The following is a 27,327-nucleotide window of genomic DNA, read 5'->3' on the forward strand; positions in this document are numbered from 1 at the left end:
CTTAGATTGACGAGAATACGTAAATTCCCCTATGTTCAAAATCAACACTTTGAATTCTTACAAGCTTTGTCCGCAAGATTCTATAGATTGTTCTGTAATTTGTTATAACCCTTAAAATGCTTCCAAGAGCGTGACAATTATGACTCCACGACTCATAAGTATTTTTTTTTTTATTCAAATCTGTGATCTTGAAATTGTTTCAAAATATCACATTTTAATTATTTTTTCTCCAAATCTTGCATCACGAAAATTGTTATTAATCACAAATTTGGTATCAAATCTTGGGAATCTCCATAAATCACATTTTTTATCCTTTCAGTAAATTCCTTCCAGCTTTTTGTTGAATATTAACAACCGGGAAATTTTTAAGATTTTAACCGGAAAAAACCGGGAATTTCAAAATGAAAATTCACTGGCCTAACATGTTTTTATGCCATTAGCCATTTGGCATAATCACCGAAAAACTTTAAAATAAATACTGGGTATTTTGGCATCATTAACCATTTGGCTTAATCTTCAAAGGCGAGCAGCATTTTTTTCAGATAACTATATGCCAAATAAAATATTATGTCAAATGACCATTGTGTTATTCCAAATGAATCAATTTGTTTTGTTTTTCTCTGTTATTTGGTGTCAAATGATTTTATGAAAATTATCTCTCAATCCACACCGTTTCTCTATTATACACTCAAAAAAAAAATCACGTCACAGTTGGGTAATAGGTAACTTTCGTCCATCCCTTTCTTCGCGTAAGAACTACGTGATTCTATGGTAGATTTATTCTCTCTTAATGTTATATGATGCAATTGACAGTTTTGACGGTATTTTCAGGTGGAAATTATTGTAAAGTCCATTCTCAAATGCTGTCATAAGTTTTATTATTTTAAATAGATTGCTAAACTCAATATGCTCAAATTAATTTATTTCTTTGGTTCGAATACACAAACCAAAGGTGATTGATATATGGGGGGGAGGCGAACTATGGTTGATGCTTTTTTAGGTAGTTGGTTTTGCCGAATTCTGTGAAAACAAGCTTACCGAAAATTATTGCCCCACCTGACCCTATATATCGAACAACACGATTTTACATGATAATTTTCATAGGATACCCAAATCCGTTGCAGTTGCCCTGCAAATAATTATTATTAAAAATTTTGTATTTGCAAATCGGTTTTTAAATTTCGATTCGTTTTCAATGAAAACAACCTAACACAACAAGCTGCATTGCCGCCATATTGAATCGCTCTATTTTTTCATACTTGCAAATCACTTACCATTACGTGAAATTAACCTAATATCGTCGGACATGAAAATCACGTAACTTTTATCATAAATTCTACGTGAATCACGGGGCAAGGATAGAAGCTGGAAGTTTCAAGGGCTAAGTGCACCGAAAATAGTTTTCATGTAAGCTTCCGTTGGAAATGCACATAATTTTCGTCCATAATCAAAACTTCACATAACATTTATGCGATCATATAAATTTCATCGGCCTCATATTCATGCATTTTGTGGTGGGATGGACAGCTATGCGATCACAGGAAAGCTATGTGAAATTTGCATGGATTTCATTCTTTGAATATGTGATAAATTTTTTGAGTGTAGCATGGACGTGCATAATTTTTAGAGTGCACTCAAAATAATCTTCACGGCAATGCTACGTGAAAACACACACAGATTTTTTGAGCGAGATGCTCACGGGATGATCACGAAGAAGTTACACACTTAGTTTTTTTCTACCGAGCTCGGCTGTGCAAATCTCGGCAACAAAAGTTTTACTGAGATCTCAGCAAACATTTCATTTGTTTGCTGAGATTCTGCTAAGCATTATCCGAGGCTCAGCAATCCAATGTCATTTTTGCTGAGATCTCAGTGAAACTTTTTTTGCCGAGATTTGCACAGCCGAGCAAACTAAGTGTGTACGTGATTCTTTCGATGAAATTCATGGTGTGTTTTGATGATTTTAATTCCGGTTTAAATAAAATGTATACCTGATTTCAAATAAAAAAAAGATGCAACAGTATTCCTTGATACCATGGTATCACACACAGAGAAAAAGATTAACTAGAGCGCAACATTCATTTATTTTTTCATATATGAAAAACACTTAGGGTTTACGTGAAATGCACATAGAATTTGTGTGTATGCTTGTGTCACGTACATTTGACATAAAAGGGAAAAGAGAGACGCAACGTGATTTTTCACGTAACAATAACGTGTCGATTATTTTGAGGGTAAGAATAGGATTATCACAGCTTTCTGATTTATCATGCAATGCACAATACATCACGGCAGCATAACACTGTCGACGGATGTCACGTCGTTGTATTATGAACGATCTACACACTTTCCACAGCGAATGAGCGAATGCAGATGGCGAATCGGGGCGTTCCGTGCTACAGTTTCCAAATTGTTGCCTTCAGTAATTATAAGTATCATTAATACCATTGCTCTCTGAATATGCTATGTGGAACTGATTCGGCCAGCCTATTTCCGTACTTTATTTTTCCATTAGTCATATCCTTTTCTTATCAGTTCGTTTCCTCTCATGCCTAGTAGATATAAACACAAGCTTCTCGTAAATATCTATATTCACTTTTTCCTAGTAAAAGCAAAGCAAAATTTTCGAAACATGTTATACCTTTAGTTCCCCTGTTCTGTTGATTGATTAACGATTAGCAAAATTATATCATTCATATCTAGATCTAGAGCAAAAACAAAAAAAAAACAATCAATTACCTTTCTGATCACCCACAAAAATCCCTTCTGTTTTTCTCTCTCTCTATTTCTCTCAAAAATAAAATCCAACCAAACCAAACAAAACAAAATTCGAACGTTTCTTCCCCCCAACCAACTCTCTGACCATCACCGAATGTGTATGTATATGTGCATTGCGAACACGTGTAGCGATCTCCCAATTCGCCCACCGCCGACGCCCGACCAGCTGCCGTGCTCATGGTGGAATCCAAGTTGTTGCGATCGCAGTCTCTTGGTCGGCACGTATAAACATGGCTGCGAAAACTACCGCGTGATGCGAGCGGATCCGATGCTCTGCTTCCAGAGCCACTGCGGTCCCGGCGACGGAATCGTTGAGGAGACGACGGTTGTCAAAGAGTAAGTTTCGTTTTCTTTCTCGCCACAAATTCAAACTCTTCCTTGTTCCTATCCGTATGTAAATCTTCTTTAAAGTTTTTTTTTTAATGTTTTACTGGAAACCACACTGGTTTCTCATTTTCAATCAACCTCTCTTTTTGGCTAGAATGTGTGTTTTAGAATGTTTTCCCCTATTTTTTTTTTTGAGTATGAGTGTTTTGATATAACAAAAAAAAAAGTCCAATGTCTTCCTGAAGATGGATCTCTTATAAAGTACATAAATCTATGTAGCGTAAGTATCCTTCAAAGATTGCTCCCCATGTGATTTCGCTTTGATCTTGATTTAGCATGATGCTTCTGAATAACATAGTGGTGACTAAACTTACAAACATATTCACCATCTCTCTTTTCCCCTGGACAAACAAAATCATAAACATTTTTCGCTTGGAAGCATCAACAGTACCTTAACCATATACATATTCACTGTGCTCTCCTTGTTCCATTTGTGAATTCTATTGCTCTACACTCATCAAATAAACACACATGCAACATAAGCCAATCTCATCCAACTCAAATAGTTTAAGACCATTCCTCGGGCAATGGTAGAAACGCCTTTTAACGCTGTCCTTCCTGTCTGCTCTATTTTATCCTACTCCTAGGGGGGCCGATGACGATGCCAACTCCAAATTGGGAGACAACGAAGATGATCCAGAGGATGGTCCCTCGGAGGCCCGTTCCTCGTCAGCTGGCGTCGACTCCAAAGACGGTAAGTCCCCATTTCTCTAATTCTACGTACCATCGTAGTGTGTCAGTAGTAGGTTTGTTTTCATAACCAATTGCTCAATAAACACTAATCTAGATGATGAAGAATCCACAGCTGGTACCGCGACTAGTGCTGCCCCTACGCCGGCCCCGTCCGAGACCAATCCGGAACTGATATGGCCCACGATGCAGGACCTGAACACCCGGTTGCGACGTGTCATCACATCCTACCAGCGCAACTACAAGAAGGAAGAGCTGAAACAGCAGCAGAAGGCGAAGGTGAGTGTCATGTTTGTGGATTTTGGTTTGTTCTCCCAACCAATCTCATCAATGCGATCATCAATGAGCATATACTTTTTCCCGTTTGATTTGCATGATTATTCACGTAAACACAAATAGTTCAGAGCATGGTAAATGTAATATTCGGGTTTTGTGATCTTGCTCACAAACAGCAGTATGTTATATTGTTGGTGTTGCGTCCCGTTGTAGTACAGATTGTTTGCGTACCTAATAGCTAGTCAGATAGAACATGAAATTGGTAGCAAAGTCGAACCTATTACTATAGGTTATTCAATGATGATAACACTAAAACCGCAGCACAAGGAGGTATTGTTGCACCACAAGTATTGAATCACACATTCACCCGATAGAAAACACTTGCAATCTAGAACTCAATCACTAGACGTTATATTGGTAAAGTAACAGTAAACGCTAAGCTTAGTGGATTTCCTAGTGACTAATACGAAAAACGATCTCATATTTTTTTGTCTAATCGAAGGGGACTCCGGTTGATTTCATCGCAAACGAATGCTCAATTTTAAACGAATTCCATGTGTTGCACAATTCGAGCGAATGAACTTCTTTACTATCTGTTTATAATCCGCTTCATATCCCACGGGAGATTTAAATGTTACAAAAAAATGGACAGCAAAACATTTCCATTGAACCGGTGTATGTGATGTTTGAAGGTTACTCAGCCGAGTATGAATATTTGGAAAGGATATTTGCAAAGCTTAGCTACGATCATCGATAAAATTATTACTTTAATTTACTGCCGCTATTAGCAAATTGTTGAAGTTAATTTACAGTTCATGTGTTCAGGACCTTTAACATATTCTGATCATACGTTGGTAGTGAGGAGTCGATTAAGTTAATTTTTTTTAAATTTTTCGGATGATCGATGGTTTGTTTTTGCTCCATCTTTCATATTTCCTCTTATATTAAACAAGCATGGGAAACTGTATTCCCTCATTGGAAAATAATTTGTAAGGAATCGCCTTCTCAGTTTCCATATACACTCATAAGTAATAGACCTGCCGATGTGAGCTGAATATTCATTTGGATACAACATGACGAACAGCATCGACAAGTCTACTACTATAAGTGTATATAAAACCCTGTTCCGTATATTGCCGAATTTGTTCTCTCCGCTTATCTCTTGGACGATTTAGCAGTTTGGCAACCCTAAGAAAAATAATAACTTATTCAAGTGATTTCCAAGCAACTCGTTAGTTCCAAACCCCATATACCGTGGCATGCCCTATTACCGTGCGGTTAAGAGCGCTTCAAGTTTAAATCAGTTAGCACAAAATGAATTTTCAATGATTTAAAAATCGAGATGCAAGTCGTCCATGGGTTCGAAAAAAATATCGTTGACCGATATATTTTTCAAAATTAAGGAATCCAATTTCCACGAAATCCACCTTTAGAATTCCTATGAAACTATCAAGAGAATTCAATTCCTTACAATTATTCTAAAAAATTTCATTGAATTCTAGTCAAAACTCTTCTCAGAAATCTATTGGAATTTTCTTGAAAATTTCCTTAGAATTTATTTTTAATGTTACTCCATTTTTTTTAATAAACCTCAGAATACGATTCTTTTGGTGTTTTTCTAGGAATTCACTTGAATTGTGTTCCCTTTCATTCTGTTTACAATTCTCATAAGAGATCTCCAGGGGTTCTCATTAAAATTGACCTGATATTATCCTCAATATCCACATGCAATTTTCCTCTAAATGGCCTAGGACTTATTCTTGAACTTCTCCTCACAACTCCCGTGTAACTATTTTAAGAATAAAATAGGAATTCAATCCAGAACATAATTTTTCTCCCCAGAAATCCCATGGAATTCATCTCCGAATTCCTTAGGGACTTCATCTCAGAATTAAGTTGGAATTTCTGGTTAGAACTCCTTACATTTTTCCAAAAATTTTATAGAAATTTTCCTCAGCATTTTTTTAAATGAACACTCAAATTCTTTTTATATTTTCCTCAAAATTCCATAGGTATTCGCGTCAGAGCCTTGACTTTTTCCACAACCAAGACAAAAAAAAATCATGGTCTTGGACTCTAAACACATGTCAAAGCCTCAGATCAGATTCATAAAAAAAGTTTATTAAATCCATAGGATCATCCTTAGGAAGATCCGGAACATCCGTAAAATGGTAAATCGATTAAACTGATCCTAGAGCTCAGCGGTTTTTTAAACACTTTGAACTGTGATATAAGATAGAATTTGGGATCGTGACATAAAAATGGACCCGTATGGCTATGAGACCGTCCTTCGGAAGATTCGAAATATCCATAAAACTGATCCTAAAGCTCCGCAGTTTTTTTTTCGAAAACACAGAATTTGGGGTCTTGACATTAACATGAACCCGGATGACTCTGATCAGTGTTCTAAATTCTCAAAATCAATTGAACATTTTCGATGAAAATGAGAAAAGCAGCTGTTCGCTATCAAAGGGGACCTCCTTCGAATGGGTGATATCAGTTGCTTAGTCAGTTGATGAAGGCATGGATCATTCTCATTTGAGAAACGCTTTATATCATTCAATTTAGTGTAACCTACACTTAAACGGACCTCTGGTCGACATTCCGGCGAAAAATTAATGCCAACCTGACTTCTATCAAACTCCAACTCGATGTTGACCTGACATAAACCCAAAATTGACCCGACAACAACACGACATTGGGTCGACATTGATCCTACATCGGGTCAACTTGTCTGTTCGGGACCATTTTGCTAGGTTTCTTCCATACTCCACTGTCGTATATCAAATCAGGCATAACATTTGATAACGGCACAAAAGCATTTGTAAACAAACTTTCTAAGGCCCTTTACTCGCGAACCAAAGTACGCCCATGCAAACCAACAACATCATCGGATAGGGGCAACTATCACCTTTCCGAAAGTGGTATTGGTTTGCGTGGGCATACTTTGGTTCGCGAGTAAAGGGTCGTAGAAAGTTTGTTTACATATGCTTTTGTGCCGTTATCAAATGTTATGCCTGAAATGATAGTGAGTGACTCAATTGACAGTGACAATGAGCTTCGAATGAGAAAGGGGCTCTTCAAATTATGGTCATGAGAGAATTCGTTTTCACCGAATTGGTGAATGGTTGTATTGGTTCACCTTCAATCGAATTATATGAAAATTAACAGTACTGGCTATGATACCGTCATCCAGAATATTCGGAGCATCCATAAAGGTGGTTCATCCATGAAACTGATTCTAGAACTCCGCGGCCCCAAATAAATTTATATATGAAAGCTCCAAGTGTTTTTGAAAAAAAAAAACCACGGAGCACTAGGATCAGGTTCATGGATTGACCACTTTTATGGATGCTCAAAAATATTTGAAAAAAAAAATCATTGTCTTGGTTGGCAGATTCATAATAAGTTTATAAAATCTCTAAATTTATTTATTTTTGTTAGTACAGTCTACGGAGTGTTAAAACGTTTTCTGGTTCCGAGATTTGTAACAATTTAATTTAATTTTATGTAATTTTGACCGCAGGTAGAGTTAACCCAAGTAACATTTCCGGTTTAATTATGGTCCGCAACTGCATTCTCTAAGCCTTATAAATCTCGGCAAAACAATGGTAAATTCAAAAATGTTACTTGAGTATGGTAACATTTGACAAAAAAAAAATCAAAAAATTTGGAGTGGTAAATTTTTTCGGAAAATTTTAGTTGAAGTTGTCAGATTTTCCTGGACATCAAAAACTTTAAAAATGTATAACTCATAAATCAAATATATCAATTTAACATTTTTTTGTGAAATTATGGGGAAATTATGTTAGAAATAATAAAAATAATGCTTCTTCAGTTAAAAAAGGGCTTATTCAGCTTTTAATCAGCTTAAATTGTTTGTTGGGAAGTTCATGTTCGAATGAAAATCTCTATTAAGGTGAATCGCTATGTAAACCTTATTTCCAGGGCTGCTACAACAGGCGCGGTTTTAGCGAATTTGGCGGATTTCACGATTTTCACGGATTTGTTGCGGATTTGAACTTTCACGGAATCGTTAAATGATGCGGTGAAAATGATGTGCTAACACAAATATTTCGGAATTCATTTTTATCTTTGTCTCCCGGATTATTTTGCTGTCATATATTTTGTTGTTCATTTGGCTCTAGTTTTCTCATTATTCTTACCGATCTAAACCGAACACTCCGGATTTATACGGAAATTCCTTGGGGTCTGTCGAATGGTCATGTGAGATATTTTCATGATTTATTTTCATTTCTTATATGAACATAGAATTTTTGGTTATCAAATCTAAACGAATCGTATATATGCGACTAATTACCAAGTAAGCCGGATATTCTAGGTTCTCCAAATCGTCCTGGAGTTCAGTTAATTTGTTTTACTAGATTAACCAAGAATAGAAGAATGATCGTGCATGATCCATATAGTCACTATGAATCTATTTCGACCCATTTCGATACTACAGACATTGTCCCAGTCTTGGTTGATCTAGTAGAACAATTAATAAACTGATCTCCAGGACCATTTGGAGAACCTGAAAATCTGACATATATAGCAATAGGTCATGCTTGATCCACATAGACACTTTGAATCTGATTGGAAATATTTCGATACTACAGACATTATTCCAGTCTTGGTTGTTCTAGTAGAACAAATCCACTGATGTCCTGCACGATTTGGAGAACCTTGAATTTATATCATGGAAATTTTAAGAACTAAAAAAATTCGAAAATTTAGCTAAGTTGATTAGAGAACATCAACAAAGTTCCATTAATTAAAAAAAATGCTAGAACTTTGAGCAAGCACCGATATTTTCAAGAAATTCCAGAGAACTTCTAAGAAATTTAGATATTTTTGGATTGTTTCGTTATATTCAGTGCAGTTCCGAGTAGTTCGAGGGCGATCAGATAACATCACAAAAATCCTATTAATTTAAGGAAATTTTTGCAGCGACTAACAAGGAGTTCCTTGGAATTATGGGATATTCCGCGAATTCTATGATAGATCTGAAAACTTGAGAAGATTCAGGGAATCATAAATATATAGTTGAAGATGCTAATTTCAAATAACAGACTAAAGTGGTAATTTTTATACGATAGATGGAGGAGATGAAAGTCTAGAGTTGATAGTTCCGTTAGAGTACGGCAGTGTGAAGATTGTATATAGATATTGGAATAGCGAACTAGGACAACTTTTAAGGAAGGTACAAATCGGTTTTTTCATCTCTCTTTACCCGCCACCACTGGTAAAAAGAGATGAACGCCGACCCGCTCAAGCAAGGTTGCAAAGACTCATTTCAGCTAAAATAATGTTTTTCGGAATAATAAAACCAAAAGATGGTATGATGGCATGTTTTACTTGTAACTTACAAGAAGAGGTTACAAAGTATGCGTTGGAAACATAAAACCTGTACATTTTGCTTTCTATGAGTCACAATCAGCGATTTGCTGATCGCTGAGTGAGTGAGTGAGTGAGTGAGTGAGTTTGTGAATAATCGCTGATTGTGACTCTCATGAAGTGAAATAAACAGGTTTAATATGTCAAACACATTCTTTGCAACCTCTTCTTGTATCCTACCAATTCAAAATTTGATCATGGCATCTAATTATTTCATAATTTAGAAAAACATTGTTTTAGCTGAAGTGAGTCTTTGCAACCTTGCGCTCAAGTACCAACGATGTGTTTGAAACAGTTCTACCGATTTTTACCGCACTTCAGTTGTTATTTGAAGGAAGGCATCCAGTCGTAGGTTTGGAAATATATATCAGAAAATTTACCGGAACATTTGATACATTTATGGTGGTAAGCTCAAACCGGTATTATCCTCGGATTAAATCCCGATCAAGAATGTCCAGCTGTTTTGATGTCGACATCAGAGTTAATCAATGGGACTTTAAACAAATATTTTGCAGATCATCCAAACAGGGACGGTATGAAAAGTTAATCCGAGTTGGAGCTTACCACCATTAGAGAAATTAAGCTAAGCATAGAAAAATTCAGGGCTGGACCTTCCAGGGAAAATTAGTGATTTAAGGCAAAGTTCCGTGAGCGTTTATAAACTTTATACAACTTAAGGAAAATTATAGAACTCTGTGGCAATTCAATCAATTCCAGTAAATTGGTGTTTTTTTTTTAAATATACTAAGATATTCAGGGCAGGAATTTTAAGGAAATTAAGAAATATTTTGGGCAGTTCTTAAAACGTCAGGAAACTTTAGACTATTGAAGAAGCTATGAATTAGTTTCGAAAATTGATAAATTTTGAGAACTTCAGTGAAAATTATAGAACTATATTAATTATTTCGTTGCGGGAGCTTAAAGAACACTATTGGCTCTAATGTTGGCCTACACTGAGGCAAATAGACTTAAGAATTTCATAAGACTCGAATTATGAACGACACATATTAAATTCATAAGCACGACTTTAGAGATAAACTAGCCTATGGCTAAAAATCTCTATAATAAAAAAAAAAAAAAAATAAGCACGACTTATGAAATTTTTTTGTCTTACATGAGGTAGCTCTTCTACGCCATTAGTCGTTCCATTTTCCCAAGCGATGACAGACGAGTGGTCCAGACACACACAGGACTCGTAATCTCAACGTCCATGGTTCGGTTCCAGTCTGCTCAGTTTTATTATTTTTTTGGCGATATTATTTTTCATGAGGAAAATCAATGAAATTCATACCGATTTCTTGTGGCTAAAATTCATAAGTGGTTCTTATGGAATTCTTACGTTCTTTTGCCTCAGTGTATGGATCTAAGATTGGGCCCATCGCTAAAAATCAGCTATTTATCAATTTTATCCAGATGAACGCGTCATTGGGATATGGATATTTTTGGTTGCTATTGAAAATTTAGTCGATTGCTGAATTTATGTATGAGCCCAAATTAGGGACACTTAGGCCGACATTACATACATTTCCCCTACTCGATGAAATAAACTATCGTTATTCATACACTCTAAAAAATCTTCACGTTAATGCTACATAAAAAATCACGTAACCTCTTTAACACCCCACTTCGATCATTTCTACGTGGTTCACGTCAATGTCAAATTAAATTTTGATAAAATTTACGTGATTTTCATGTTCGTTGATGCTAAGGGAATTTCACGTAAAAAGTAAGTGATAATCATGCACACTCTACAACATATACACGCCCAATCTACGTGAAAAATCACGTAGCTCATTCGAATGCTTCAAATTTCATGTTTACATGATGGTAGTAAAATTGATAAACATATCATGTCAGGTTCACTGGAGCTGATGATGAATGTGACAAAATTTTCACATCAAACTTCTATGTGCGGTTGTGTGATTGTGGTGTGCTTACGTAAAATGAGTTTACGTGATTTACATGTATGAAAAAGTGATTCAATATGGCGGCATCGATTTTATTAGTGGAAGAAGTGATTCCTTAACAGCATACTGCAACTATTTGAAGGTATTTTTATATTATTTCGCTTTATTTGAAATCCGTCATGCGTTGTTAATTTCGATTTCAGGGGCTGGATTACAAGATACAATTCATGGGCATTTTCCAAAGGTCAATTTAGCCTGACTCGGCAGTAAACAGTGCAAACGGATATTGCATCTGTATCGAGATATGAATTATCATGATCAATTAAGTGTTGGAAAAGCGAAATGGTTAGTATTAACGTTTCAATGACATAACTTGACGTATTAATAAAAAATGCTAACAATGTATAAATATTCTTTTTTTTGACAAAATGGAAAACAGTATTTGTTAGATCCGGTAAAGATCACTTCAAATCACGTCAACATTACGTGCAAATCCATTCCAATTATAGTGGAAACCACAGAACGTAAACGTAAGATGAACAGTATTTTCCAGTAAATATCATTTCAAAATCACGTAAACATTACGTGATAACCGCTTCCAACTTAATTGGAAATCACGTTATATTTACCTTACTGTTCACGTTGACCGCTAAATGGGAATATTTTTGGCTACATGGTATTAACGTAAATGTTACGTGAAAAGTAGTATGGACGAAAGCTACCTATGTTTTCACGTAGATCGGACGTGCATATTTTTTGGAGTGTAAGCTTGCCTTATTCTTTTTAGCCACAAGAAATCGATATGAATTCCATTAATTTGCCTTATGAAAAATAATGATGTTAAAAAATAATAAAACGGAGCAGACTGGAATCTAACCATTAACGTTGAGATTACGGGGCGCATGACTGTACAAATAGAAAAGCCTAAATCTGGCGTAACATTTGAAAAGAGCCTATCCTCGTTGATCGATTCTCTTCATTGACTTTCTCTTTGGTTTACCACGGCAACATAAACGATTTTTTCGCTAAGCTCGCAGCACAGTTCAACAGAGGATTATGTTAGCTTGCGCCTGAAACAACATACTCAATGGGAAATTCATTTGCAGTCGCATAATTCGCGAAAGAGAAAATCGATGACGCGAATCGATCAACAATGATAGACCCTTTTCTCGTGTTGCGCGAGAAATGTGTATACTGCTGCTCATCGCAAGTCGGTTCCATTTGCGTTTTGTCAAAACTGAGTTTTTCAATGGAAGTGTTAGCTAATCATCCATAGATTCATTATACTTCATGAACTCAACAACTTTGATCTGGGAAAACAGCCAAACGAGTTGTTCTGTTGCATAATAAGCAATGGTACGAAAAAAAAAAAATTAAAAAACGCGTTTTTCTCGGTATGCTGATTATAACTAACTATGGGACGGACTTGCCATGAGCGGCAGTATAAGAACTAGAAATACTCAGAGAGGAGGGATAGGCGGAGAAAACAAAATACAATTCGGCAGTACGGATTTGTTTCTAAATTATCTTGCAACCCTTGCTAGAAGTTAGCATTTCAAATGACTTGTATTTTTGTTTCGATTTAGGTGCAAAATAATAATTGATTGCATCGCAATATTTTGCACATTTCTTGGTGCCATTCATTAACCGACGAAGATCAATTAATCAATAGAGTTAGAATATTGTTTTTGATTCCAAAAACTAGTTGAATTTGAGAAGCACACAAAACATAAAGATGATTGTATTTTTGTTCGATTGCAATACTCTCAAATTTATTCTAGTAAGAATAAGAAAAATCTAATTGGAATGTTCGATTGGCTAAGATTTTGACAGTTCATTTGGCTCAAAAGATTTTCTCCGCCCATCTCTCCCTCTGAGTATTTCTAATAAGAACTACCTTCGTGTAAGACGATAATAATTCAAAAGTTGCGCTTATGGAATTCATAAGAGTGTCGTTCGTGCCTTTTGAAATTTTTAAGTTCATTTGTCTTAGTTGTATGATGAATCTTATTGCAGAACTTTATGTGTGGGACTCATGGAAATACTCATTAAATGTATGATATGAGTGCCACCTTAACAATTGTACCTTCTATATAAGCCAAATAGTTGATATATATTTATACACTGAGGAAATAATTCGTTGGAATTTCATACGAAATGTTTATGGAATTTAACCAAAAGAATTTATTTTGAATTTCATACGATAGAAATATGAACGCGCACCTTTGTTATCATTTATGTTTTTTGCAGTAGACACATATGGATTTCATAAATGTGTCGTATGAAAATGATACGAATTAGAAACGAGAGGAATACGAAAAGCAATCGAATCAACTATGAAATTCATTGTAGCTATTTGTAGTTTTTTTCTTGCTAATTAATTAGATACATGTAATCATAAATTCATATTTATTTTTTAAACAAAGAAAAATTTTAGTTTGCGTTGCATTTGAGTTTTTGTATTATAAACAACATCACTCAAAAATTACCTTTAAAATTTTAAGTGCTGGGACTACAATCTGCCTGGCTATTGATGCCACTGGTTCCAACTTTAACTCAGTTATGTCCGTTATCGTAACAGAATTGCAGTAACCGCAGTATTTTGATGTTAGGCAGATTCTGTGGACACATTGATAGTAAATATTTGAAATAATCTTTACATTACCTTCTTACGTTTTGTTCTAGTCATTATGCAATTCACGTCCAAATCAAATCGCTCTTCTGGATCTACCAGTACGCGATAATGGTTGTTATTAAAGCCATACACTCTATAATTTTAAATATGTAGGTAGGATCCGGAAAATTATTTAGAATTCAGCGTTTTTACCTCTCAATACAGCCCAAGTTTCCGCCGGAACTTTAACATACGCTAGTAATTTCGATTCGTACGCCATATTGTTTTGTTTTGAACACCGTTCATACGAACGACGTATGATTTTTGTCACACAAGATCAACTCATAAAGTTCATTGCAGCCTCGTATGAAATTTAGACTCATTTCGTATGGGAATCATTTTTGAGTCATGTAATTTTCATACGCATGCTATGAATAACATACACAGTCGTATGAAACTATTTCCAGAGCTCAAAATGCTTGTTCATACGAAACATATTATGAAAATCGTAATTCTAATTTCCTCAGTGTAGGAGTTTCTACACCGTATCGCAAGTTCATATTATTGCCTTCATACATAGCAATGTAATGTAAATTAAATCTCGTCAAAAGTTGTTTACAATTTTTTCAAATGCAAGAATGCCACCCTCTATGGGTAAAAGCGTCATGTTTCTTAAATTGAGTGAAATCGATTAATGCTTGTTTATAAACATAGCCTTTTGATTATTAATCATGCTAACTACAGCTGTTATTGTTAACTCAATATACCTATTGAAGTAATGAAGTAGTTTCATTTATATACCTGTGATCTTGACTTTTATACCTAGGGGATGAGTACTTAATGGGGTTAGATTTTGATAAGTTCTTTAGTGGGAATGACACTGATGAAGACTGCACATTGTAGTCGAAATACGTATCTGTCATGGATACCAAAATTAATTAAGTGGAATTAAATGGAAGATAACCTTTTTTTGCTGTTTTATTAAAGCATTCCGCTAACAACCCAATTTCATTACTTCATTATGATGGCTACCAAGCCTTTGGGATTTTCCTTATTAGAGAGTTGAATAGATTTTTCTCCTTTAGCTTACTTAAATCTTTGGTTTTAATTAGTTAGGTAGGTTCCGATTCAACACATTGTAGTTTCATTTATATACCTGTGATCTTGACTTTTATACCTAGGGGATGAGTACTTAATGGGGTTAGATTTTGATAAGTTCTTTAGTGGGAATGACACTGATGAAGACTGCACATTGTAGTCGAAATACGTATCTGTCATGGATACCAAAATTAATTAAGTGGAATTAAATGGAAGATAACCTTTTTTTTGCTGTTTTATACCTATTGAATTTTACAGTAATATTCAATACATAACAAATGAACTATGTTTACCAATGAAATCAAATGAAAATTATTGTTGACAATTTTGTAAAATTTTATTTATAAATATAGGGGTGGCACCCTTGCCCCGGTTCATTTTTAAGAAGACGGTTTTTGACCAATTATAGGGAATATTTACCTATTCTTTGTTATTGATGTTTCAATTAATCATTATTAGTGATGCCTCAATGCAGGAATTGCAAGAAACAATATTTGGAAAATCAAAAAAAAAAAAAACAAAAATTATGACGACTAATTATTATAAATAATTTTGATTTTCGGCACATCAGCGAAAATATTTTTTTGAATTTTTTATAAGACTTTATTTTTGACCGAATGAATGGCACTTTTGTCCCACCCGCCACAAAGGGGTCAGAGGACAATAATATGCAAATAGTATGACATACACAAGCTACACAAATTTATCATGCATTATACATAGTATAATCATGCCACCCTAGAAATCCTCTGAGGAATTCTATTTTTATCTATGTCAAATCGAATAGTTTCCTTCTTGCCATGTAGGTAGTGTCCGTGTCAGTGCTGTAAATTTTCATATCATTCGATTGAAGATGAACCACTACAACCATTCAATCAATTCTGTGTAAACGAATTCTCACATGATCATAATTTGAAGAGCCCCTTTCTCATTCGAAGCTCATTGTCACTGTCAATTGAGTCACTCAGTCACGACAGTGGATGGTCCCGAACAGACAAGTCGACCCCATGTCGGATCAATGTAAGGCTAATTTAAGGTCGATGTCGACCCAATGTCGTGTTGTTGTAGAGTCAATTTTGGGTTTATGTCGGGTCAACAGCGGGTTGGGGTTTGATAGAAGTCAGGTTGGTGTCGGGTTGGCTTAACTTTTTCGCCGGAATGTCGACCAGAGCTCCGTTTGTGTGTAGGTTACACTCAATGGAATGATATATAGCGTTTCTCAAATGAGAATGCCAGAACAACATGTGAAAAGGGCATACAAGCTTTTTGTAAACAAACCTTCTTATGCCCTTTTCTCGCCACCCATATGACACCAACGCAAACCTTTAACATCACCGGGTAGGGGTGCTGGTTTGCGTGGGCGACCCTCGGTTGGTGAGGAAAGGGCCTACAAAGGTTTGTTTACAAAAAGCTTGTATGCCCTTTTCACATGTTGTTCTGGAATGATCCATGCCTTCGTCAAATGACTAAGCAACTGATATCACCCATTCGGAGGAGGAGGTCCCCTTTGATAGCGAATAGCTGCTTTTCTCATTTTCATCAAAAATGTTCAAATGATTTTGAGAATTTACAGCACTGGTCCGTGTAAAATTTCAAATAATTGCAAATCCTACCATAAAATATGTGTCCAAATAAATGTATGTGAAAAGTCACGTAACATTCATGTAATTACATGATGAATATCACTAGTTTCTTTATTGAAATAAAAAGTTACTTCCGTTTCTAATGGAAATGAACCGTGTAGTCCAGTACTTTACTTTTTTTCACATTCACTCCAATGACCTATTCGGTTTAGCGACATTAGGCCGAATAATGGCACGACGCCGGGAAAAATCATTACTACGCAATAAAAACTACACATCCTTGTTGACAAATCCCCCCACATATTATTTGTTTTTATACGCTCTGAAATATTTGCTGTCCATTTACCATTGCTGATTCATACCCCATTTTCATTTCATTCCTCCCCATAATGCGCTTGCCTCACACTTTCTGCTCCATAATCCATGAAAATTTCATCAAATCGACCAAATATCGACACAAATGACCTTATATTCCCCGTCTTTTCTTGGCATCCCTGTGCTGCGCTGTTCTTGACTTGAACGCAAACCAAATATCACCTACCCAGCTCCAGGCGATCGTACCGCCGGCATCTTCGATGGGTGGCCAATCGTCGTCGAACCCGTCGACGCCGTGTACCACCCCCGGACCGGTCATGAGCGGTAGTCTCACTCCGCAGCACCAGCAGCAGTCCCAATCGGTCCAAATGCAGCAGTCGCTTTCCGGGCTCGGAGGCGCCGGCGGCGCTTCCACCTCCTACGCTGGCACTAGCGGATTGAGCAAGAGCCAACAGCAGCAAGCATCGGCCGGCGCTGGGGGTTTCTCGCTGGGTGGGACCACCCCGACCAGTGGAATGCCAACGGCAGCCGACTTCAGTCTGATGCTTAGCCTGGGCCTGGGCCTCAATCCGGCCGATGCTTCGCAGCTGGCGAATCTCGATCTGCAAAAGTTGGCCATGTACTTGGTTAGTATGAAATGGTGGGATCGGAAAATGGGTTGATTGAAATATTAATTATAGAAAGCTTTTTCGTTTCGATGATTGGTAAACAGTATTTCCTTTTTGTTATTCTCAATCCTACGTCTGGTGGCGGTTATTTGTAGTGTATTGTCTTTATTAGTTTGGTAGTAGATGTCCAAAATTTTCAATCTTGAGTTTCAATTACACTCCACTCGAAAGAATTGAAGAATTGAAGAGCACTAAATTTTGGGTTCGTTCAATTCCAGAAAATGGAACGACGCGAAAAAACGGAACAGGTCATGCGTGAACGAGAACGTGTCCGTTTGGAGCAGATTCCCAAGAAGTGGTCTCGCCGCGAAGAAAATGAATTCATCCGCGTTCTCACTGGATACGGAATTGACCTGCTGTCGAACACATCGGTCCCGACACCGGATTGGTCAAGGTAAGGTTTTTTTTCCCCGTGGCTGCAATCTACGACGATCATCTTACGAGCAATCTTACAAATATCGGTAGGTTCAAAGTGTACGCGAAGCTGGACAAGAAGTCGGACGAAAATCTGAGCGATTTCTACAAAGTATTCATCGCGATGTGCAAGCGCCAGGCCGGCGTTAAGCTGAACGACGACGAGAAGAACTTGGAAGGATTGGTGGACGATGTGACCGAAGACCACGCCAAGCTGATTCTCGATCGGTTGGAGCTGCTCTCGAGGGCCCGTGAAATCATCAAGCATCCCAAGCTGGAGGAGAACATCAAGCTGTGTGAGAACAACCTGGATACACCGGATTGGTGGATTTCGGGTAAACACGATCGGGAACTGCTTCGAGCGGTGCTCAAGCACGGTATCTATCGGTCAGAACAACTGATCCTAGCCGATCCGGAGTTCCCCTTCTACGAGGCAGCTAAGAAATATCTGCAAAATCTGGAAATGCAAATTCAACTGCAAAATCAGCAGTTGATGAAAATGCAAGCCGCCAAAGCGGAAGCAGCCGAAAAGGCCGAGCTAGCGCTGAAACTTGAGAAGGGTGACGGATCACTGAAGATCGAAAAGATTCCGGTCAAGAAGGAAACGCAAGAATCGCAGGTTGAAAAGGAATCCGAGACAGACGAAGTTGAACAGAAAGCAGAAGTTAAAGTTGAAGATGAGGTCAAGAAAGAGGGTGAGGAAATGAAGCACGAAGGAGAACTTTCGGATGAAACCGACAAGGAACTCAAAGAGGAAGTTAAGGAGGAGAAATCCGACGAGACATCCACAGAAGCGGAGAAGAAAATGGAAGTAGACGAGGAGCCAAAGGATGCGTCTGAAAAGGTTATAGATAATAAGAAGGAGACAGCAGATCTAGATGAAGAAGAGGAATCGAAACCTACCGAAAAGGAAGTGAAACCAGAAGCCATGGAAGTTGATTCGGAAGAGAAAGATCCGAAAGAAAAAGCTTCTGAAGATGAAAATGCCGAGTCCAAGGAAGAAAGGTGCGAAGAAAAGGACACGCTAGCAGAGAAAGATTCTGCCGAAAGGGAGGAAAAATCTGATGAAGTCAAGTCCGACGAAAAGCCGACAATGGATCACCAGGAAGCTTGCTCCTCAACCAAGAAGGAAGACACGGAAACGTCCAAGAAATCGGATACCGAACGGGAATCATCTCCCGATGTAATCATACTGGACGAACAGAAAATTACTGACGTCAAACCGAAAGTATTGACGGAGGAGGAGAAATGCTCGAAGCAAGCCGCCGAGTTGAAGGCTCGCTTCCCAGATCTCGAGGTTTTCCAACCGTTGATGAAGCTAAAGCAGCTTGATAACAGTGTTTCTAAGGAAGACTTCAAAAGTAAGTTGATTGGTTATTTGAAGCGATGCACTTTGAAATTAACTTTGATTTTATTGCAGATATGAGTAAATTCGCCAGCATGATTGACACCTCAATGATCGTGAAATGGTTCCGGGATTTCGCACTGGAGCGTCGCGTTGGTCACATCATCTACTGTATCGAGCACGGAGAATGGCCAGTGGGCAAATCCTACTCAGCCTACACCGGATGTCTGGGCATTGATCTGGATATTCCACTACACGAGACAATCAAGCGTATCATTTCAGTGGACGCTGATACCCGGCGGTCAACCTCCAGCACGCCGGACGTGATTACAATCACAACCGATCACGCCGGGGCGAAACAGATAAGCCAAGCGGCTCTGAATGCACAAACGGCTGCCGCCCTCTCTGCTGTGGGTCTTGGAGGCAGTGGGTCGGGAGCAGGTGGTACACAAGGCTTAAGTCAAAGTCAAATGGCAGCTGCGGCTGCTGCAGCCGCCGCTGCCGCCGCCAATGTTTCGCTTTCGTCAAGTAAGAAACGCAAGAGACACATTGCTATTGATGTTGAAACAGAAAGGGCCAAATTGCATGCTTTGTTGAATAATACTCAGAGTCCAGGTAAACATAATCAATTGGCTTACACCTTCTTTTTATTATATTTTAAGTTGATTTCTTTGGAATTCCGTTCGAAGTGGATGCAAGGCAATATTCGCCAGATCTCAATTCAAATGAAACTCTTGCATCCGCTTTGGCAGAATCATGCCGATACAAAATTCTCCAATTAGTCGCTTTTTTTTCTTCTGTGAAATCAAAATTCAATTGATGTCGTAAACTCTACCCCTATAGTTGATTTCGATGTTCCTTCCATCTCGATCGTTTTCCGAAGGATCAATATTTAATGAAATTCGTCAATCCCTTTTCGAATTGCAGTCACACCTGGCAGTAAGTCACAGCAACAGCAGCTGCAGTCGGCCAGCGGACTTTCCTGGAACGACGATGATATCGTTGATGCCCGTCGCAGCAGTTCGTCAAACTCGAACGTACTGCAACCGCCACCAGCCCATCAACACGGTTCTCGCAATCCCATGAGCTACTCGAAGCCCACTCTTATTCCGGGCACTTCCAGTACGCTGACGCCAATTGATTTGTCCTCAGGGTAGGTTCCAGTTTGCAGCAGCAGATCAGGCCGAAAATTGAAATCTTTCTAAACTTTGATTTCTTTCTTACGTCACATTACAGATACAGCTTACCGAAGGTCAACATGGCGGACATGCTCAAGAGTCCGATGGACCTGAGCGAAGCGCAGGACTTTTCGATTGGTAAAAAGAGCAAATCCAGTGACTATGGCAGCGGCAGCAGCGGTCGCGGATTATCGTCTACCAGTATCAGTATTACGAGTGCCGGTGGCGGTGGTTCTTCAATGCAATCACCATCGGCAGCAGTGGCAGCGGCGGCAGCTGCTGGCAAAGGTAAACTGAACGACATGCTGTCGAAGTTGATGAAGAAGAACAACGTGAGCGTTCCGATCGAGGAGCCTCCGCTGGGCAAGGAAAAGAAGCGAAGGAAGCTGGACGAGATTGTGTTGGGGTTGTCCGCTGCCAAGGAGCAGAAGACGATCTTCGGCGATCCAACTCCTCCGGGTGGAAGCTTCTCCGGAAGTTCGATGAAGAAGCCCCAGATTCCGCCCAGTGTTTCCGTTACACCGGCAAGTGCACCTTCGTCGGTCAGTCAACAGCCTCCGCAGAAACCGTTCACTATTACGGTTACGAGTGTTCCGGGAACATCCAAGAGCGGCCAAGGATCGTCCAGTTCTACCAGCTCGAACAGTGGACTGGCTGCCCTACAAAACATGTCCGGTATGGGAGCTCTTTCGACGAAGGACAGTCTGAATGCACTGTTTGCCCAGGCGGCTCAAGCTGAGCAGCAGGCATTCTTGAAACAACAGCAAAAATTGATCCAATCACTGCCAGCCAACTCACCGCAGCGAAAGGCCTATGAAGTGATGTTTGCAGAAATGAAACAAGCTGCGGAACTAAGCTCCAAACTAGGTCAGTACGGTTCAGCGCACGATGCCAAGGTGAACAAATGGTTGGCTGAACAAACGGCAGCTCTCACTGCTGAGCACGCCATGGGAATGGACTACCTATCGAGAACATCGCGAAGATCGTCTTCATCTACTTCACAATCACAGGCAACGACTCCGACATCTTCCAGATCGACGAGGAATGCTGGCAGCAGTCTTCAGCAACATCACCATTCTCAGCAGCAACAGCAACAGCAGCAGCAACAACAACAACAACAACAGCAGCAGCAGCAGCAGCAACAACAACAACAACAACAGCAGCAAGCTGATAGCAATCCAATGGCATTCAACTGGAAGAATCTCACCGGGGAGGAATACGTATCCGTTATCAATAAGATCAATGGCAAACGTTTGACCGGAAACAAAGCGCCTCAATTGAAGCGGCTTACTCAGTGGCTGCAGGACAATCCAGCTTACGAAATTGACCCGAAATGGGCGGAATCTATCACCCTTCCTCCTAGCCCTATGACGCACTCGAAATCTTCGCCATCCGACTCGGGAAGCCCTTCGTCTAGCTCCTCCAAACAGATGCGATCGTCATCAGCATCTTCGCCCATGGCATCCCAGAGTGGTCAGTATGGCAGCGGTGGAGGCAACAGCCAGCAATCTTCTTCGGCCGCATCGAAAAAGCATAGCAGTAACAGTGCTGCCAATATGCAATTCGCGCAACTAGCAGGACTGAATGCCAATCTGCTATCTAGCATTCCTGGATTGGGCAGTTTCGATCCGAAGAATCCACTGCTAGCGATGCCGTTTGGTGGCATGCCTGGACTGGCTGGACTGGGTGGACTTGGAAATCTGAACAACATGAATCTCTTCGCCAGTTTGGCTGGTCTACCCGGCCTCTCCGGAATGGATGCACAAAGCCTAGCGGCAATGATGGCTGCTGCAGGATTAGATCCAACAACGGCTCTTGCAGCTGCAACTGGCGGTACTCAAAGTAAAGGTGGAGGTGGCGGTTCCAGTAAATCGAGAAAACCCGATGGATCCGGTTCGTCATCTTCATCGCAGCAGAGTTCTAGCAAGAATTCCAACTCTCAACAGGCAGCGGCAGCGGCGGCGGCAGCTGCAGCAGCAAACAGTCAGTTCCCATTCTTCTTCCCGAATCCAAGTCTACTGTACACACCGCTTGGACTCGGTGGGTTGAACCCATACGGAATTCCCGGAGCTGGATTGGGAACAAGTGGTATAACGACAAGCACGACTTCCTCTCCGACGACTTCACGCCAGTCCCAGTCAAAGCAAAGCGGTTCTCGGGGAATGAGCGGAGGTTCCCAGCAGTCGTCCTCATCACCAGGCAATAAATCAAACCGAAGTTCAAGTTTGTCAAGCCAGCAAGCAGCGGCTGCCCAGCAGGCCGCATTGGAAGCTGCGCAACTCCAGCAACTTCTGCTGCCGCATGACAAACATTTGCTGGATTCGCTGACACGATCTGCTGGTTTGGATATTAGCCAAAGTGGCAGGAGTAGTGGTTCCAGTGCTTCTGATAAGCGAGCCAGGGAAAGTTCTGCCGCTCAGCAGGCGAATAAACAAGCCCTGGAGAAACTGGAACGTGAAAGAAGGAAAATTTTGGAAACACTATCGCAAGGAGCCTTCCCGTCGGACTTGGCAGCCATGCAAGCATTTGCCACCGGTAAAATGCCAGGATCGTCATCGGAACGTTCCTCTTCCGGACATGGATCATCGTCGAAGAACAGCAGCAGCAGTAGTAGTGCAGCTGCAGCAAATGCATCAGCCGCTGCCGCAGCAGCAGCGGCGGCTGCAGCCATGAGCGCTAAGGACCTTCAACTTCCACTGCCACCTGAGTTTAGTCAAGCGTTATTCGCTGAAATGGCCGCTCAAGCCCTGTCTGCCAGCGCCGCGGCAGGATCTTCATCCGGTTCGAAGAAATCCCGTGATCAAGAGCTAAAAGAAGCATTCGAACAGTTGAGCAAGAATCCTATTGAACTGCTGGCGAGAAGCTTGGGAGTTGGTCCTGCGATTTCGTTGATACCGACTTCATCGTCGACTTCGTCAACCTCAGATTCGAAGAGAACAACGTCTTCTTCGAGACATGATTCCCAGCAACAGCAGCAGCAACAGCAACAATTGCAGCACCATCTGTCCAAGCTAGACCCGAAGACCCTGATGATGGGAGGCGGAGGATCGTCCCAACAAGATGACATGAAGAGCTCCAGGACCAGGTCTTCAACCGATTCGTTAGCTAGCATCGATAAGGTGACATTGACTCCGGTAGCTGCTGCTAGTATAGCGGCATCGCTTCCTTCACAAACGACAATCTCGTTGGCATCTCCCGTGGGAATGCCAGGAACGTCCTCATCATCCTCGTCCGGCGGTGGTGGTGGATCGTTGAATCTCAGTGCCAAGAGTCCGGCAGCTTTGTCGACTTCATCGACTTCCAGCATGGGTGATCGAGATCGTGAACGCGACCGCGATCGTGATCGTGATCGTGAACGAGAACGGGAACGGGAACGAGAGCGTACTGAACGGCTGGCAGAAAGAGCGGAGCGGGCCGAACGGAATGAGCGAAGCATGCGGTCGGCGGATATGGCGGCTGATTTGAGCAAGAGTTCGTCGAGCTCCACTACGGTAACACCGACGTCAACAGCGCCTCAGAATCTCTCAACATCATCCTCGGCATCGGCGTCGAATTCGATACCGACGCCTTCGGTAACGGTGGTAGATACTGCCCACAATCAGGAGATGGATCTGGAGGACTTGATAGCACCATCGAAGCTGTCGAAATCCGGTAATGTTCTGAACGACGAGGATGATCCTCAGAAACAGATTATGCTGCTGAAGCAGAAGCAAAAGCTCCTTCAACAAGAGCAGATGAAGAAGCTTCAGGAAGCGCAAGAAGCTCAACGATTGTTGGAGCAACAAAGGATAGCAGAGCAGAAGAAGTTGCTGGAAGAACAACAGCAACAGCAGCATCAACAGCAAAAGGAACAACACGAACAAGAGCAAGCTCATGCTCGAGAACTACGACACAAACGTCGTAGGGAGCGGGAAGAGAGCGAACGAGCACTAGAAAAAACCGCTCCCGTAGAAGACGAACCTATTGAACCGGAAGTCGGACACCGACAACCGGAGGAAATGGAAGCGCCCAGACCAATGGACGAAACCCCTGTTGAACTACACCAACAGCAGAAGGAAGAACACCATCAAGAACAATCCGAACAACAGCATCACGATGAAGCGGAACGGCATGAACGTCGTGCTTCGCGCCGGAGCCAGCGTCACTCGACGGAACAACCTTCGGAAGATGCGGGTAAATCCGATCACGAAAAGGCAGCCGATTTGGCATCGACGAGAAAATCCACTCGTTCCAGTACCGATGCGGCTAGCTCTTCCGGTGGAGAGTCCAGCAGTGCACCGACCTTGACCCCATCAACCGGCGGTCGACGAGCAACTCGGTCCAAGCGACGACGTAGCGGTGAGGATCTGGACCTAACGGTGGGAGTTCCGGAACGGAAGCGAGAGCTACGATCCAGTGCGGGACGACAGGCGGCAGCTGCTGCGGCACGAATGGCAGCGGAAGCTAAGGCGGCCGCCGCCGCTGCAGCCGCAGCAGCAGCTGCTGCCCAGGCTGAGGGGTCACTCAACTTGTCGAAGGATCAGCAGGACCATTCCGATAAGGATGACCAGCAACCAATTTGACTAAAAATGAGTAAATGACGCTTATAATTTTAGGTTGAAAGTTTTTGTTTGTTCATGTAGAGGAAGTTTTAGGCGGTTGATATTAGGAGAGAAAAGTGTATTTCTTTTTTCGGTATAAATATAGTAAATGAGGGATGAAATTAAGTAGGGTGTAAAAAAAGATACAAAACAAAAATTGTGACGTAAAATGTAATTTATTCGCTGGGCAGGAAGAGCAGAAAAGATGCGAAGTACTTGTGGTAGACAGTAAAGGAAACATCTCTAGGATTAAACTAAAACAAGAAAAAAAAAACTAGAATCAAAAGGCTTTGGCAGGGTTGAAATTGCTCTCGTGCGATTGCTTTTGCCAGCTGGACATCGAAGCGCGTAAGAGAAGCTTTCGATGGTGATCTTAGAGTAAACATGCTGTGGATATTCTTGTGGGGGATTGCCTTGGAGACCGACTCTTGTGATAGTGCGAGAATCGTCTGCCGGACCAAAGCCGGCGAAGAAGCAATTTCAACCGTTTTAAAGTGCTTGACATCTTATCAAAAATAGATCTACCCTTAAAACCTGTTATTTGTGTACTATAATCTTTGTCTTAGTAGCGCGTAAGACGTAGAGTAAAAAAAAAAAACAAACAAAAAAGAAGCAAACGGTGTAAAATAGCCAACTGTCAGACTAGTAGATAATTTCGCGTCCCCATCATCAGCCATTCAAAAATAAAATAAAAATGTTCCAACAGTGACATCATGATGAAATTTAGTACACAGATCATTGTTCCCTCCTTTTCACTATCTAGGAGGGGGAAGAAACCTGCAAAGATGATGGGGAAAAGTGATTGACTCGGCTTAGTAGATAACCCTATTAAAATCCTATAAATATAACTTTTGGACACGGGCAGACTTGTTCTAACAAGTATGTTGATTAGCTTATCTGACCTAGCATCTACAAAGTAATGGAAACAAACAAACAAAATCAAAGTATCTAATTTATTCTCAGTTTTGTCAGTTTTCGTCACAGTAAACACAAAACTAAACTGTAAATATTGAATAAAAGCTATTTTAACTCGTAGGAACTTACTTCAATGTAGAAATCGATCAATCTCGATGCAAAATAAAACAAAACAAAAATCATTGAAAATATTTCACAACAAAATCACACAAACACAATTCATTTTTCGCATTTATCCGCTTACGAAGGAAACTAAGTAAACACATACACACTAACAGAAAGAAACCATAAAACATAGCTGGCTTATTATCTCATCAGCAAAGGAGGAGGCAAAACAAATAATATAGAGCACACATTTGTTGTGGATGTGGGTGGTTGTTGCGCGTGAGAATCCCAAAGGGAAACGTTCCGCGTTCCGTTCGTTCCGCCTTTCTTTCCCCTCAATTCTGTGGTTGCTGTTGCGTGGGAAGAAGGCGACGAACTTTCCGAAACGATTCGCAAATTAGTCGAATGGCTTGAAATAGTAGAGAATACAAAATCCAGGAAATAAACCAACCAATTAGTTCCAAGAGTTACATTACAACCTATAGATATGAACACGAGATAGACTGAAACCTTAACGTGGGAACTTTTTTGATTGCGAGACAAAAATCAATTCAAGGGTGGTTGCGTTTCTTTAACATTCGAACCGACAAAATAAAAAAAAAATCGTTATTAAACATGTTATCAAAAACAAAACAAAATCCGCTGTACATTTCGTGGGGAATTGGCAAAACGGAAAAAAATAGTCTTGTACATTATTGTTTATTCTGTGTTTCTTAGCTTACCCCCCTAAGTCCCCTTTCCCCTCCCAACAAGGAACAGAATCTTTATGATCCAACGGAATTCGTTGTTCGTACCAGATTTCGCGACTGACGTGCGTGCTTCTGATGCCAAGAGTCGGAGTTAGGCGAAAAAAAAACAAACAAACTATTGCGTGGGGTGGCCATGGGGGACATGTGTCAGCGCTGGCACTCTTGGCATTCTTCTGCGTGGGAAATGACTTTAGCGAGGAGGCGAGTAGTAAAGAAGTCGTACCGATTCTCGGTCTTAGAGAAAGGAATATGTCAAGTAAACGGAAGGAGAGTAACACAAAATTTAAAGAAGAAAACACACTGCAAAAGTGAAATTTAGACCTAGTAG

At 40.2% G+C, this 27,327-nt stretch overlaps 1 protein-coding gene across 14 annotated transcripts in view; it reads left to right on the forward strand.

Moving 5' to 3' along the window:
• kis (kismet) overlaps positions 1 to 25,454 on the forward strand; it is a 95,094-nt gene extending 69,640 nt beyond the window's left edge. For 6 of the 14 annotated variants that reach the window (XM_065227422.1, XM_065227423.1, XM_065227421.1 and 3 more), the window contains exons 11-19: positions 2,908 to 3,114; positions 3,753 to 3,859; positions 3,953 to 4,134; positions 17,276 to 17,671; positions 17,932 to 18,107; positions 18,179 to 19,488; positions 19,548 to 20,087; positions 20,400 to 20,625; positions 20,709 to 25,454. In XM_065227422.1, the coding sequence (XP_065083494.1) occupies positions 2,908 to 3,114; positions 3,753 to 3,859; positions 3,953 to 4,134; positions 17,276 to 17,671; positions 17,932 to 18,107; positions 18,179 to 19,488; positions 19,548 to 20,087; positions 20,400 to 20,625; positions 20,709 to 25,212 (7,648 nt within the window). In that variant the 3' untranslated portion in view covers positions 25,213 to 25,454. The remainder of the gene's footprint in view (positions 1 to 2,907; positions 3,115 to 3,752; positions 3,860 to 3,952; positions 4,135 to 17,275; positions 17,672 to 17,931; positions 18,108 to 18,178; positions 19,489 to 19,547; positions 20,088 to 20,399; positions 20,626 to 20,708) is intronic. The other 8 variants (XM_065227425.1, XM_065227426.1, XM_065227432.1 and 5 more) reach the window with 5 other exon arrangements.
• The last annotated feature ends 1,873 nt before the right edge of the window (positions 25,455 to 27,327 follow it).

Source organism: Ochlerotatus camptorhynchus, unplaced genomic scaffold (genome assembly GCF_037179485.1).
Source record: "Ochlerotatus camptorhynchus isolate MF236.1 unplaced genomic scaffold, CSIRO-AGI_Acam_v1.1 ptg000274l, whole genome shotgun sequence".
NCBI classification, from domain to species: Eukaryota; Metazoa; Arthropoda; class Insecta; order Diptera; family Culicidae; genus Ochlerotatus; species Ochlerotatus camptorhynchus.